General features: G+C 47.0%; 1 protein-coding gene across 2 annotated transcripts in view; it reads left to right on the forward strand.

Annotated features, from left to right (window-relative positions):
* The window catches only part of PARP11 (poly(ADP-ribose) polymerase family member 11), a 36,937-nt gene extending 25,637 nt beyond the window's left edge, over positions 1-11,300 (forward strand). For both annotated transcript variants that reach the window (XM_004313842.4, XM_073789139.1), the window contains 2 exons: positions 6,453-6,604; positions 8,353-11,300. In XM_004313842.4, the coding sequence (XP_004313890.1) occupies positions 6,453-6,604; positions 8,353-8,669 (469 nt within the window). In that variant the 3' untranslated portion in view covers positions 8,670-11,300. The remainder of the gene's footprint in view (positions 1-6,452; positions 6,605-8,352) is intronic.
* Positions 11,301-15,743: the final 4,443 nt, after the last annotated feature.

The raw sequence follows: 15,743 nt of genomic DNA on the forward strand, positions 1-15,743 counted from the left end.
TTTAACTGAGTTTAGGTTTTTTTGTTTGTTTGTTTGTTTAAATTTATTTTGGGCTGTGTTGGGTCTTCGTTTCTGTGCGAGGGCTTTCTCTAGTTGCGGCGAGCGGGGGCCACTCTTCGTCGCGGTGCACGGGCCTCTCACTGTCGCGGCCTTCTCTTGTTGCAGAGCACAGGCTCCAGACGCGCAGGCTCAGTAGCTGTGGTGCACGGGCTTAGTTGCTCCGTGGCATGTGGGATCTTCCCAGACCAGGGCTCGAACCCGTGTCCCCTGCATTGGCAGGCAGATTCTCAACCACTGCGCCACCAGGGAAGCCCTGAGTTTAGGTTTTATTCAGGGGGTAATGGAGGATGGAAGCCTCCGTCTTCTTTGATCTTATTCTCTCAGTGAATAAAGTAAGTTTTCCTAAAATGTTCTGATGAAGACGTAATTCCTTCTTCTTAATCGGGCCTCTGAGGTGGAATTCCTGTCAGTCTTCCTCGTAATTTGAGACCTCAATTAATTCCTAGTGGTAGAAATGTTCCAGCGAATCGCCAACACATCATATACTAAGAACCTCAGTGGAGATGTTTTTACTCTGTAGATGCCATTCATGATGTTATGTGAGGTCGGCCTATAGAAATCTGTGATGGGAAATGAACCTGCCACCTGCCATGACAGCAGAAAATACTGAGTCGCATTTTAAGGACAGCCTGTCATTCTGATCTCTGCCTGAAGGACGAAAATAAACTCATCCACCCCATTGTCACATAACCTGTGACTCACTGTACAGGCGGGAAGCCCACATGAGTCCAGCAGATAGATGTCAGTTTGCATGTTGTCCAGGCCTTCCTTCTTTCCTCCCTTCTTCCAGAAACATGTTCCAGAACCAGTTTTGTGCCAGGCACCGTTCTAGGCACTCGGGATGTAAGAGTGCACAGGACCAGAGCTTGGACAGAAGTAGGTTGTGTGTGGGATGTCACGGAGCACTTCCTAAGCCAGTGTCATCTAGGCTGGATGCAGGAGGAGAGGGGAGGGCACCCCAGGCATCGGGAGCAGCACGGGCCAGAGATCGATGACAAGAGGGAATGTAGAACATTGAGAGGATTTCAAATAGGACAGAAGATAGGATGGATGGCGAGAGAAGATGCTAGAAAAGGACTCAGGAGGTAGAGCATGCAGGGGTTTGTGGGAGACCCACTGGGTGGTCGTGTGATTTTCTCCATCAGCCTTATGAGTTGGACTGACCTGGCGTCTGGGTCAGAGGGTTGGCACAGGCCAGGCCACGCGGGGCCTTGTAAACAAACTAAGGGGTTTGGGTCTTTTCCCTGGGATAGTGGAAAGCCATTGCAGGACTTCAAGCAAGAGAGTGATGGAGCTGATGTGCATTTTAGAGAAATGATTTATCAGGCTGCACTGTGGAGAAGGCGTTTAAAGCGGTGGTTCTCAGGGGTGATTTTGCCCACCAGGGGCGTTTGGCAATGCCTGGAGCTGTTTTTGATTGTCGTGGGGTAGGAGGCGGGGGCTACCACTGCATCTGCGGGGTGGAGGGCAGGGATGCGACACATCCTGCGAGGCACAAGACAGGCCACACAACAAAGAGCTCCCCAGCCCAAAACAGCAGCGCTGAGGCTGAGAAACTGGTTTAAAAGGATCACAGAAGGGTGACCAACCAACTTAGGAAATTGTTTCAGTCGTTACAAATGTGACACACTGGATGGCCTGAGGCAAGGTGCTCTCGGTACCACTGCAGTGAAGAGGACTGTTCTGAGATATTAAAGATGTAGAATGATATTGCCTGGTACTCGATTTAATGTGCGTGATGGGGACACGCACAATAGGGGAGGTGGGGGAGATGGGAAAGATAGCTCCAGGGATTCAGACTTATTTGTTCTCATTGACTGAGGGAAATGTGTAGGAACGGGTTTTGGTCTGGGGAGGACGGGGCGGGGTTAGCAGTTGATACGTGGGTTGGGAGCTCAAGAGAGCAGTGTAGACAGAGATAAAGGTTTTGGAGTTACTGGAAAGTGTGGGGTCATAGAAGCCAAAGGAATTGATAAGATGACCAGGTATTTTATGTCGATTAGGAAAAGAAGGGGGTAAGGACCAAACTCTGAAAGGGATGAACAGAGGACGAGAAAGCTCAGGGAGGAGACTGAGAAGTAACCACATAAAGTGGAAGAAAACCCATAGAATGTGGAGTCACAGGAGCCAAAGGAAGAACGTGGGTGACACAAGTATGTGTCATCCTCAGGGTCACATACGGCAGAGATGCCAAGAAAGATGAATGTTGAAAATGTCCTTTGGATTTTGCAATAAAATGTCCTTGGTACCCTAGGCGAGAGCACCGTTGGTAGATGCTATACTGTGTGTACAGCAAACGTTGACAACTGTTTCAAGGCGCTCGGCAGTGAAGAGTGAGAGACGTGAGAAGATGGTGATGTGGGCGTGGGACGCGTGCTTGGTTTTGTTTTTCGAATTTAAAGATGGGAGAGACCTGAGGATATTTACATTATTATAGGAAAGGACCTATGCAGAGGGAGAGTTTAAAAGACAGCAGAGGGCTTCCCTGGTGGCGCAGTGGTTGAGAGTCCGCCTGCCGATGCAGGGGACGTGGGTTCATGCCCCGGTCCGGGAAGATCCCACATGCCGCGGAGCAGCTGGGCCCGTGAGCCACGGCCACTGAGCCTGCGCATCCGGAGCCTGTGCTCCGCAATGGGAGAGGCCGCAGCAGTGAGAGGCCCAGACAGCAGAGAGAGGGAGGGGTAATGGGGTGGGATTCAGAGAACGCGGGTCAGAAGGAGAGAGACAGAGTGGTCCAGTTAGATATACAGATGAGGATGGGGAGGGGATCAGAGATGAGGTAGGTCAGGGAGTTCTCCCTGATACTTTGTTTCCTTGGGGAAGGAAGCAGTGAGGTCTCCTGCAGAGAATGAGGTGCTAGGGAAGGGGATGTGAGGGAGAGAGAGGAAAAGCAGAGAGAGGAAACAGCCACTGTGGAACACGGAGGGGAGAAAGAGCTAACCTGGGAACCATGGGGTCTCCATCAGTGTCGAGGGCTGAGCTGACGTGGGAACGTGCGGATATGGGGTGGGAACCATGGCGATGTTGTTTGATTGATTCCAGCCTCCCAATTCTAAAGCAGTGATGGGAGACGGTTGGATTGGTCCAGGGTTGGGAAGGATAAGGCAGCAGGAAATCAGAGCAGGGAAGGCTGCTGCTTTGTTAAGAATGCTGATTTAGGTGCGAGGTTCTCCATCCTGGCTGCCTGTCAAAATCACCTGGGGAAGCTCTTTAACCTGTATGGGCATCTGTCACCCATCCCAGAGCCACTGAATCAGAGCCTCTGCGTTCTGACAGTTTTATCTTTAAAAAGGTCTACAAGTGATTCTGGTGTTCAGCCAGGAGGGAGAACCGCTGGTCTAAACTGGACGAACCTATTTCAGTCCAGAGCGCGAAGCTCTTCCTGCTGCATTTGGAACGTGGGGCACACCCAGCCTGGCCCGGTTGGTACCCTAGTCCCTGGGGGGGAGGGTACTTTTAAGACATCTTTGAGAAGTGGGTGCAACAGCATTTTCAGTAAGTTCAGAGATGAGTGTGGGGTTGGGCAAAGGTGGGCAGGGTGGTGGAGAACCTAGTTTGGTTTCAATCTGTGACTTTCCCTGAAGGTTTAACTGGAGCCCAAGAGGCCCTGGAACCCAACGTTAGCCTTTCTTGATCAAGGTCATAGTGTGAGTCTCCGCATGTCCTGGGTGCCTTGGCGATGGGCACTAAAGTAAACCGTGCACACCATGGCGGGTGCAGAGCTGTGATCACCCCATCCCATAGACGCTGTACCCATCCAGTGACTGAGAAGAGTTTCAGTGCCCACACTTCCGGCTCTTTCACTAACCACCACTTCATTTATCTTATCTAAGAGAGACTCGAGTGAATTTTCAAACCAAAGTTCATTCTAATCTGCACCTGAAAAGTAGTGCTGAGTGAATATCCTGATGATAGCGTGGATTCTAGTCATTACAGACCGTGAAGCTTAATATTTGAAGGACGTATGTTAAAGACATGTTTACTTAGGAAAAACCCGAATGAATTCACTGATGCTCCACTAACCAAGAGGACTGCCATAGTGGTAGGTGGATAAGCCCCTTAGACAGTGTAGCTTGATTTCTACGACTGGTTGAGAAAGGTCCTTACGATGGAGGCGAGATGGAGAGCTGGGTGCCGGGTGACCATACAAAGGGAAAAAGTAACATCTGGTTAAAAGTCTTATCAAAGAGTAACTTGAATGGCATGCATGCTTTCCTCTTGAGCCCTTCCACATCTCTGTCAGGAATGTGGATGAAAATGTAGGAGACGTGCTTATCACGCTTGTGGAAGGTTCAAAACTAGAAGGGGAAGCTTACTTGTAGGGTGAATTAATCAGGAGTCAGAAAGACCTTGGAAGATTGAAACAGTGAGTCTAAACAAATGTGATTATCTTCTCTTAAAAAGATTTTTTTCTTAGTTAGAAAAGCAGCAAATGTGCATTGTAAAAAAAACAAGGCAGACAGTACATAAAGGTCTAAAAAGAAAGTTGGCATAATTTGTTCTTTGTGAAAACATGCTGGCTTTTTCTGAAATAAATGTTTGTTTAATGCACATCCTCCTAACGTCATGCTTAATGGTCTGAGAAGACTGTCTCCAGTAGATGAAAGCGTATGCATTTGAATTTTGATACATGCTGCCAGAGGGCTCTGAGAAGGACCGTGTGCATTTCCATTCTCTCATCATTTAAGGGCAAGCGTCCTTCCCCCCAACCCCGAACAGTCCCTAAGCTGCCTGCTCTTTATAAATTCTGTACTTTTAAAATTACTATATCAAGATAAAGCTTAATTGAAATAAACCTATTGCGTGAGATTTAGAAATCAGTTGCACAAATCTGGAGAGCGGAGAGAAGCCTGCTTTGGGAAAGCACCAGCAGCTTTAACTGACTGCAAGCTTCCATCGGTAGCATGGTGCAGAGCGAGCTCAGCTGGGCGCCGTCCCACGACATCTAGGCCCTGTTTCTGTTTCTTCCCAGCGTTTTCGGACTAGAAGGTGTCCAGCAGATTCCTGCCCACTAAAGGCTGTCCAGGGTGGAGAAAGGCCTAGAAGCTATGCCATGGGAGGAATAGTTGAGACAGTGGCGTCTGTTCACCTGGGGAAGGAAACCTATCAGTGTCCAGAGTTATTCCTGGATACTTGGAGTTGTTTTGTGTTAAGTGTTTGGTTGTTCTGTGTTCAGAAGGGAATAACTGAGACGACAGTAGAAGGACCAGGGAGGCAGGTTCTGGTTCACCGTCGGGGGGTGACTTTCTCACGATTACAGCTTATGGCCAGTAGATTGGCCGCTGTGCAGGGCGGGGAGCGCTGGGGGCGCGGCAGCTCTCATTGCAGAGCTAACGGGGGAGGGTTCTTTTTCATCTTTAAGACATCTTTTGAATGAAATATGTTTAAATGAAAATGCAGCCAACAGTTTACAGACACCCATGTACCTACCAATCAGATTTGACATTTTAATATTTGTGACATTTTCTTCATCTTTGTGTCTGGGTTTTTTTTTTTTTTTAAGATACACAGCATTAGAGATCAAAGTGGAGTGTTTCCCCCATCCCCATCCTCTCCTCGTCTTTCGCCCTCAAGTTGCTGTGATACCTTCTTATCCATGTTTTTATATTTGTTACTACCTATGTTTGTATACCGCTACAATATGCATTATTATTTTGAGATAGAGGTCTCTTTTTGCATCATTCTTTTTATATTAAACATTATTTTTCAAGAGGTATCTATGTTAATACTTATAGATCTAGTTCATTATTTTAACTTTCATGTATAAATATATAATTATTCATTTTGCTGTGAAAGAATTTTAGGCTGTTTTCAGTTTGTTTGTTTTTTTACTATTACAATAAGTCCTACATCGAATAGCATTTTATGTGTTGGAAGAGGATTGTCCATTGGCAAGAGGTTTGAACTGGATGGCTTCATGTCCCTTCCAGCCCTAAGATGCAAAGTTCCGTTCAGTTTAACCAACATGTCCTACTGTGGGGATAAAAAGATTAAGGCATGGTCCGTGCTCAAGGAATTCACTGTTTAAAGACTCTGTGAACTATGTATTATTTACTGTTTGTAGTGTCATTTTTAGGCATCTGTAAAGCTTGGCTGGTTTAGGCGATCAGTCACTTTACTATGATGGGGCATTGTCTGGGATATCTATAGTTTTTGGTATAATTTTCAACATTCAGTGTCAATATTAACTAATAATTTTTGATGAGATGATTTATGTGTCCAAGATCATTTGAGATTATTTTTTTTTTCCAGAGCTATTTGTCCACTTATGATGTATGTTAAAGAACTGTGTTCTGTTTTACCCTTTCTATTGAGGTTTGCTCCTTGAAAAATTAATAATGCCACTTATGGTAGATATCTGTGTGTTTTGTGTCTGTGTATTGTGTTTTCAGGAAAAAGGCTCAGCTCAAGAAAAAAAGAGGCGTGCCCCAGATTAATGAACAGATGCTGTTTCATGGCACCAGCAGTGAATTTGTGGAAGCAATTTGCATTCATAACTTTGATTGGAGAATCAATGGTATACACGGTGCTCTCTTTGGAAAAGGTAACTATCAGAATCCAGTTGGAGCGCTAGAAGAGAATCTCCTCTCCTGAGAGAGGATTGACTGTTTGTATCTCAGGGGCTTGAGAGTCACTAAGTTAAAAGTTACTGTACTGGGTTCCTGGCACACCCTCAGAGTTTCTGAGACACCGAAAAGCCACTTCCTGCGTGTGCAAGATGGAAGGAAGACTTTTTACACCTCTACCAGATTAGATAACCCTCCAAGTCCCAGTCATTCAGGTGGGGCATCATGTCCAGATTAGCTGATTTTTGCATTATGACGTTTACTTTCCATGCATAAGTCCTTTCCATGGATAAACCCATACAGTGAACTGTTTTATGTCAAGTACACAGAGCACTATAAAATAAATCAATTAATGTGTACATTGTACGTAGGTCTATTTTTTTGTTTGTTTTGTTTTTAAAAAAATGATAGGTAGGAATATTAATGAGCATGGGGGAAATCCTCGCCTTTTTTCTAATGTTGTGAAAGTCTAAGTTCTCCAGTTTGTGCTCACTACTCAAGCAAATTAAGGAGAGAGGGGAGGGGAAAAGGTAAGGGGTGGACATTTCTTTGCTTGGTCCTTATTTTGTACCTTTCCTCCAGCAAGAGAACTGGCTACCACTCAGGATCAGGAGGTGCTACATTTTTTTCTTTTTTTTTTTTTTTTTTTTGTGGTACGCGGGCCTCTCACTGCTGCGGCCTCTCCCGTTGCGGAGCACAGGCTCCGGACGCGCAGGCTCAGCGGCCATGGCTCACGGGCCCAGCCACTCCGCGGCATGTGGGATCCTCCCAGACCGGGGCACGAACCCGTGTCCCCTGCATCGGCAGGCGGACTCTCAACCACTGCGCCACCAGGGAAGCCCATGAGGTGCTACATTTTTAAGAGTAAATTAATTTTTAAAATAACGACTTTAAAGGCCATCCCATTTATTTAACTGTAAGAGGATCAGAAAGGTGTTACATTAAGTCCCGTCGGATTTGGGTAATAGGAGACTTTGCAGTTCATTTCCGAAATGTTTTAGGGTAAGTATTCCCTTCATGATGTCAGCCTCCTAGGCCTACCCCTTTGGAAGAGTCGGATTCTTTGTGGAGGTTTCCTCTTTAGGCAGCGGACAAGTGAGCTTGTCCTTCTGGAACGTTCAGGTGTGAATAGGATCACACTCTCCAGAAATCTTTTCCTGGATATGGGGTTCTCTCAGCTCCAGAAGTATTATTGAACAGTTACCCGGTAGCACAGAAATGTGGTGTCTTGGGGTTTGAAATCATCTCTGCAGACCCTTGGCTTCACTGTGCTCTCCAGTGGCTGCTTGGATGGGTGGGTGGTGGATGGGGAAAGGGTGGAAGGAAACAGAAGTGGGAGGGAGGTCCGAGCAGTGACAAGGCAGGTCCTGTCACTTGTGATCACAGAAACCATTCGTATCCATCTTACGTACTGGATTTCTTTATGAGGCTCTTTTTGAAAACACAAGTCTGGTTGCTGCGTTTTGGTGGGGACGGGGCTGGTGGTGGTGGTGGGGACTCTGGTCTGTACTGACAGATCTATCCCAGTGGCAGCCTGCATCACAGCTGTCCATAACAGACCGATTTCTGTTCTTTTCTTTAAAACCTACCGGCGAGGAAATTCCATGTCTATTCCTGTTACACAATTCTGTGTGTCTCCCCCCCCAACAATCACAGTGTTTTTTTTGCTTGTGTTTCATACACTCCTTGGAGTAATCTTGGCTCTTCGGGCTCCTTTTTGTTTAAGGAACCTATTTTGCTCGAGATGCTGCTTATGCCAGCCGCTTCTGCAAAGATGACGTAAAGCACGGAAACACATTCCAGATTCACGGCGTAACCCTGCAACAGCAGCATCTGTTTAGAACGTACAAATCTATGTTTCTTGCCCGAGTGCTGATTGGAGATTACATAAACGGAGACTCCAAATACGTGCGCCCTCCTTCCAAAGACGGGAGCTACGTGAATTTGTATGACAGCTGTGTGGATGACACCTGGAATCCCAGGGTCTTCGTGGTGTTCGACGCCAACCAGATCTACCCCGAGTACTTGATAGACTTTCATTGATTTCATTTCCAAGCTTCCATGGTCGAAGAAGTTTTATTTTTCGCAGGGAGATCTGCTTGCCGGTCACCTAGCTGCTCAATGTTAATTATTTGATCGTTTTGAAACAGATATGAAAGAAAGGGGCCGCCCTATAAAAAGACATACTGACTTTAGGGTTGGTTTGTTGTTTGTTTTTGTCCATTACTCATCTTTGTTACAGATCGATACCATTGCTGTTTTAACACCTGGGGTGAAAGACAGCGCTCAGAACGCAATCAGCTGAGTCCCTCCATCTTTAACGTTTACATCCGTGTCTTCAGGGTAAATGTTTTCAGCTCAAATAGACTGATTCATATGTATGTTCAAAAAATAAAAATACAGGCATAAAGGTGTCCCTTCAGAGGAACTGAGCCTTTGTAAACGAATTCTGAGATGATGGTGCACCGATCTACGTGTTGCCTTGTTAGTCTTCCGAAGAGGGGTGGAATTCAAAACCTTGAAGCAGCCTGAGTACCTTGAGGGAAATAGAAACAAGAGAATCGTTGGCAGTGCTGCCAGACAAGCCAGAAGGGGAGGATCAGGACAGGGCGCCCTGCTCCCGGTGCCTTCGGGCGGCAGGCTGCACACTCGGCCTAGCCCTTCTCCTCCTCTTCTGCTGAACTGACTGTAATCAGCCCGCGCGTCATCCCCCAGCGCTCCTGAATTCTTGTACCAAGACTTACTGCACAAGGCTTTTATTGCATCTTCAGAATGAAACTTTTATTTATTATTTAAAACACATACTTTCCCTTTGTTTTGGGGTCCCTACAATGATTACTTCTAAGAGATTTTTTTTATCTGCCGCCCCCCCCCACAGCTATTCAGCAAGGATTTATAAAATCCACACTTCTAAATCGTATCTCCCCATTTTGAATCGTCTGCAGAAAGCCTGGGATGCTTGGAACAAAGCTGGGTTACTCTTTTGAGCAGCAGTTGACAATCTGCTAACTCTCTTGAAAAGTTAGGTATAATGCATAATCGCGCCCAGTGGAAGTTTGCTTACCTGCTGCATCTGTTTGGCTCTTCTGTTTTAAGGAGGGCTGAGTGATGTTGGAACAGCCCCTCAAGCTATTCTAGCAGAGGCTGGACAGCAACAAGGCAGAGGTGTCACACAGGAGTTTGGGTGTCAGGTGGGGGAATTGGCCATACGACTGTTAAGTGTTTTTCCAACCTTGATTTTCTATGATTCTACCTGAAAAAAAAAAGAACACTGGTATCTTTTCTGAGAAACCTTTTTCTAACTCAGTTTAATACTAAATTCCCTCTCCATCATCTTCACTCCGTTTGGGCTGAAAGGTAGTGAACGTAATTTAACTTCTCAAGAAAAATCCAGTAAATGTCTATGCCTGGGACGCTCGTTCCCTCACTTGAACTGGGAAGGCATCTAGGAATAATACAAATAAGGAGTAGGGAGCATGATTAGGTGTGTAATTCTTCAGCTGCCACATACCCCCAGATCCTCGTCGTAGCCCAGAGTACACGTGATTGTGCAGCCGAAAGTAAGTCGTGCACAGGGAGTACCTAGTGCTCAGGAAGTTGCATGTCCAATGCTTTGCAGTCAAGTGACAACAAACGCTTCCCAATTCTGATGTGCAGACTAACAGCCGGTTTCGATGAAGCGCTGTTAGTGTTTGGAAAGGACACATCTTAGAAACACGCCGAGGTCATCAGGGAAATAAAGGCGGGAAAGTCACCAGGCTGCCTTGTGGGAGGTGGCACACCGCTGCTCCGGACTCGCTCCCAAAAGAGGACCTTAGAGACATCAGGGAGTCAGATTCTGAAAAGCTCTTTCTTCTGCTTACTTGTTATTTGCATACAAAATGATGTCAAAATGGTCTGCACTTCAACACGGCTACCTTTTTTTTTTTTTTCCAACTTAACATGATTGCCTCTTGTATCACTTGAATGGGATAACTGTTGTAGCTTTGGGGGTTGTTACTCCTTTGGACACGTGCCGATCTGATCTCCAGGAGACTAAGAGCCCAAGGTTGAAACTTGCAAGGCAACCGGTGTGAACTCTGCACTTCGCTAGCTGGCTCGTCTCTAGTAGGCAGAGTGCCCTGCGATAGACACTGTGAGTAACAACTGTGCTGTTATTCATGTCTGAGACCCTACTCCAACTCCCCTTTTATAAGAAAGGGCTGATCGTGATGACCTTTTTAAACGTGATAGTGTTGAGTTCATCAATGTTAGTGTTCTCTTTGTTTTCATCAGTAGATCGAGTTGAGAATCGTATCATCAGTGTAATCAGACCAGACACCGCCGTTTGCCATCTTTTCTCTTGTCCTCACACAGTGTTGGGGGTGGGAGTGGGGAGAGAAACATTCCAGAGTCATGAATAAATGATTTTTAAAATTCTGCATTAAATACACTCCAGCTGATAGTAACTCTTCTTTTCCACTTTGGTAATACCAGCCTCAGGGTGAAAAAAAACTGTGTTTATAAGAAACAGTCTCCTAAATCTTGGCGGTAACGAACAGGAAGGTTTTGTATTAATGCCAAATACAAAATACAATAGACTGTTCCAGTGAGGGTGGTCAAGACTTGGGAGCCATGTTGGATGTATGAATGTATTGTTTCTACGTGGAGTGATTAAAGCTTTCCGTAGCAGGTCCTGGAGGTCTGTGTGTGCCATGATTCCTGTGTCTCATCTCCACCTTGCGTTATTTAAGTTTTCAACTCAAACTTAATGGACTCCAGAGGTGGTGGTTTCCTGTAACTCTTATGTAACCAACTTGCAGGTGGGGGAAGACCCTTGCTCTCAATTTGAATCATCACGAGCACTAGCTAAGCATATAACCCGTGGGGAACAGCATTTACTCCGTGCAACTGAAAATTCTGAAATAGACCAAGGCCTGGCGCCTTTGCTCTCAGTGGCTTCTGGCACAGAGGAGCATTCTGGAGGGTGTCGGCCGTCACCCGAAGAGCAAGCTACCTGAGTCCACCAACCTCCAGCCACTCCCGGTATGTCCTTTTGAAGTACGTTAGACATTTCACTTAATCATTTAAGCTTCTGTTGGCCAAAAAGGAAGGTATCAAAGATACCTTAATTGTAGAGCTGCGAGAAATGCAAAGCAGAATGACTAAGGCTTATCTACCCATGGAAACAGTCAAGATTTCGGTTCGCTAAAACCGTGTCCCAGTCTGTCTAAATGCCGGACTATTATTGAGATTCATTATGATGAAAATTCACCTGAGCTTTGATGATGTAGAAAAGTGACACCTTTACAGAATTGTGCCTAGGCCATCCAGGTATTTGAGGTCACCTCCCGGGTCACCAGGAGCAGTGCTAAAAACAGTCTTAATAGTGAGCGGTCCTGCTCGTGCTTCTGTCCCAGACTGCCCTCTGGCCCCAGGGAAGGAGGTTTTATTTATTGTTCAACAAACATTTTATTTTGCGTAAAACAGTCCACTTCTAGATGAAAGTATACATTCTGTACTTGTAAAGAGAAAAAGGAAAGGTAATGAAAAGATAGCAAGGAAAAGAAAAACAAAAACCTTGGCAAACATAATTTTTGATCAGAAGCTTTAGCAAAGTGATTTTGCTTCATTTTACCCCTTTGCACTAAATGCAGGAAGAGGTTTGGTGAAACAAGCCGCCCTGCCTCACTCCCTGTGAATAATCGGATCATGATGCTTGGGCGCCGCTGACGGAAGAAAGGAACGTTTTAAAGAAATATGAGGTACCTGGTTCTCGGGGGCTGCCTGGTCAGTGAGAGTGATCTATAAGGGAGAGGTGAGCCCAAACGTCTCGGAAAGGTGTTCATAGCTCATCATTAACCTTCACTATTCCGCAGGAGTAGTTTTCTTCTCATGTTTTCCCAGACTCCAGGCTGGGAGCTAGCTGGGGAGCTGGTTTGGTCCCTCTCTTCCCCCGCCCCCGCTCCTCTGCTGCCCTGGGCTCCATCCATCCCAGGTTAGAAGGTGTCTTGCTTATTCCTGACACCTGCCGGCTCCTTCCTTGCTGTGACTCAGCTCAGCCTCCTGCTGTAAGATTATGTAATGCGTTTTCTCAACTCTAATTTCCTGGCTTTTGTTCCTCAGCCCTGCAGGCTATGAACTTGGCTTTTATTTGAACTTTCTCCCTGTGTGGCTGTGGATCTAAGAAATTAGCACTGGTTTCTTGTGAGAACGGAGCATAGGGCCTTGCCAAAGACATTTGTGTTCCCTGCAGCCTTTTAGCTTTGCTGTACCTTCTATGGAGACGCTGCACAGCAGGCTGATTCCGGCTCTCATCTCACTATTTAAGCCAGCTCAGGGGAGTCACAGTCCAGAATTGAATCCAGATCATCTCTGCAATCTTAGCCATAAATCCAGATGGTGCTTCTTGTGTTTTCCTGTTCCTGTTTAAGAAATACCTTGTCCTGAGAGGCTCCTTACACTTTGGTATCTCCTCGGGGCACACGTGGAAGCTGCAGGCATTCTAAGTCCACACTCGATGGCATTCTGAGAGAATCAGTATTCCGGCCCAGTTCCTCCTCTTTATTCCTTTAAGAAAAAGATCAAGGAACTTCCCTGGCAGTCCAGTGGTTAAGACTCCACGCTTCTACTGCAAGGGGCACGGGTTTGATCCCTGGTCTGGGAACTAAACTCCTGCAAGCCATGCAGCCAAAAAAAAAATCAAGCCCCGCCTTTTATTTTTTAACATCTTTACTGGAGTATAATGGCTTTACAATGGTGTGTTGGTTTCTGCTGTGTAACAAAGGGAATCAGCTGTACGTATACATATCAAGCCCCATCTTGAGAGTGCCGATCTGAGTTTTCTTTCTGGCTTTGCTCTTCGGCTCCGTGTCACCTTGGATAACTCACCAGAGGGGGAAGGTCACTTCTCAGAAGGTGAAGTTTGTGAAGGACTGACCGGACTCTTGTTAGAAGAAAAGCCCGTGGGTGGATTTCTCTAGGCAACACCTGACCTGACTGAGGCCCAGGAGGCAAGCGTTGGGATGGGAAGGGAAAGGGATTGACCTGGTTCTCCCCAAATCTCCCGCCACTCAGTCTGTTCCCCCTTGAGTTCACGACTCTGAGTTCCCGGGGTGTGCCCGGCAGTGACCGAGCCAACACAGCCCTGCCCTCGCGGGACTTACCGTCCAGCAGGAGGACACATCCTGAACTGTCACAAGAGCCGCCAAAAGGGAAGCTGAGGCCACTCGGGAGCCTGTGACAAAGAGATGTAACCTGTCCCGGGCGTCAGAGGAGGCTTCCCTAAGGAGTGACATCTGGATGTGGAGACCCAAAAGAGGGGTGGGCGTTAGTTAGGTGGATTCTGGATTCTGGCCACACCCAGCTACCCTACCAGGCTCCGGGAGATGAGGGACGAGGTGTGGGTGGAGGCCCGTGGAGCACTTTTTATCATTAAAGTGAAGGTGACAGGATCAAAGCCACTTAAAGAACCAGAAAGTGTTGCCCTAATGCCTGCACTGGCCCTGGCCCTGGGAACCGGCCTTCAGGGAGCCCAGCCAGTGCTGGGGTTACCTGGGGACAGCAGCGGGGCTTGCGAAGATTTTTACTCAACTTACTAAATGTCCAGATGCGCGTTAGGCAGAGTTGTTACTTCCTGCCCCCGGGCCTTTGCTCATGCCTGCCTGTCTGCCCCCTCCCGCCCTCCCAGAACACACGCTACATACCTCCTACCTTCAGAGTCCTGTTTATCTGAGGCTTGGGCTCTGGAGTCAGAGGACCTAGTTGAACCCTAGCGCCACCACTTGCCAGCTGTCTGACCCTGGGGAGGTTACTTCACCTCCTCATGTGTCAATAGGGATAATAATAGTGCTACCTTGCATGATGAAATGACGTCTGTGAAGTGCTTAGGATAACGCCTAGGGAAATATCATCGGGTGTTAATATATAAGACCCTTCCTCTTTCAGGAAGTGTTCTGTAACGAACACAGCTCTCACAACCCTGGGATCCTTACAGGATCCACGCTGCACTGGGGTTCTTTTTGTTTCTCCTTAACATTTACCTGGTCAATGCCCTTCGGCCAGACACTCGCAGAAGCAGCCCTGGAGCTAAACAAGCAGGGTTGTAGTGAGTGAGAGTCCAGACCAGGAGCGGTGGAGTGTCCCAGGAAGAGGGGCTTAGAAAGAGCTTATTGAGGATTGGGGGAACATCTAAGGAAATGGGGCTTTGCCCTAGATGGGAGGCTGCCAGGAAGCAGACAGGCAGGTCTACGATTAGCTCTTATCTGCAGGAGGGAGAGACAAGCCTGTGGATAGGCTGCAATTTGTAAAGCAGCAGCAGCCCTCGTGTGGCTGAGGGATGGGTGTTTGGTGTTCTGTGGGTGGCACACTGACCTTATTTTTGTCTGTGCTTAGACAAAATTATGAGGTGGCCTTGCTGTGTCTCATTTGGTCATAGTCTCCTTGTAACCTTGCCCAAGGTTGGCATTCCGTGAGTTTATGAGCAATGGGAGAATAACATGGCAGTGCAGTTGCCAGGCGAGGTTCTAAGTGTCAGGGGCTGTTCTCTTCTTCTCTCTCAACCTATTAATGAACTATTTATTTGGACTAGTTTTCTTCTCCCAGGGAAATTGTAAGTGAATATATTCATTCATTCAACAAAGCACTAGCTGAGTATCTATCTGGCCTAGGTACCAGGCACTGTGTCAGGTAGGATACAGTGGTGAAAACCCTGCCTTCCTTCAAGGAACTCAGAGTCAGGCATAAGGGAGATTTAAAGACTGTCTGTGTCACTCCATTTTGCTAGTTGAAATGCCTTCTTCAACTTGCCCACCAAGAAATTCTCCATCCTGTCTGGAACTCCCAAACGTCCAAACCCTGCACCCACGAGGCGGGGCTAGAAACTCAGCGTGAAGTTTAGACCTGCCACCCCTCCCCGTACCTTGCACCCCTCGGACTGTGTCTGCCCAATAAAGATACCCAGACCGGGTGTCCTGCGTGTTCCCCGCTGCACCCCTGTGCGGTCCACACTCAGGACGTGTAAGGGAACTCGACATCCTCACATCCCAACGCTGGACTGACTCCTCTCATAGTTTTCTCAGAAGGATATTTTAATTCAACAAACAACTTAATGTTTTCTGAATGGCTTTGCTATGTAGG

Source organism: Tursiops truncatus, chromosome 11 (genome assembly GCF_011762595.2).
Source record: "Tursiops truncatus isolate mTurTru1 chromosome 11, mTurTru1.mat.Y, whole genome shotgun sequence".
Lineage (NCBI taxonomy): Eukaryota > Metazoa > Chordata > Mammalia > Artiodactyla > Delphinidae > Tursiops > Tursiops truncatus.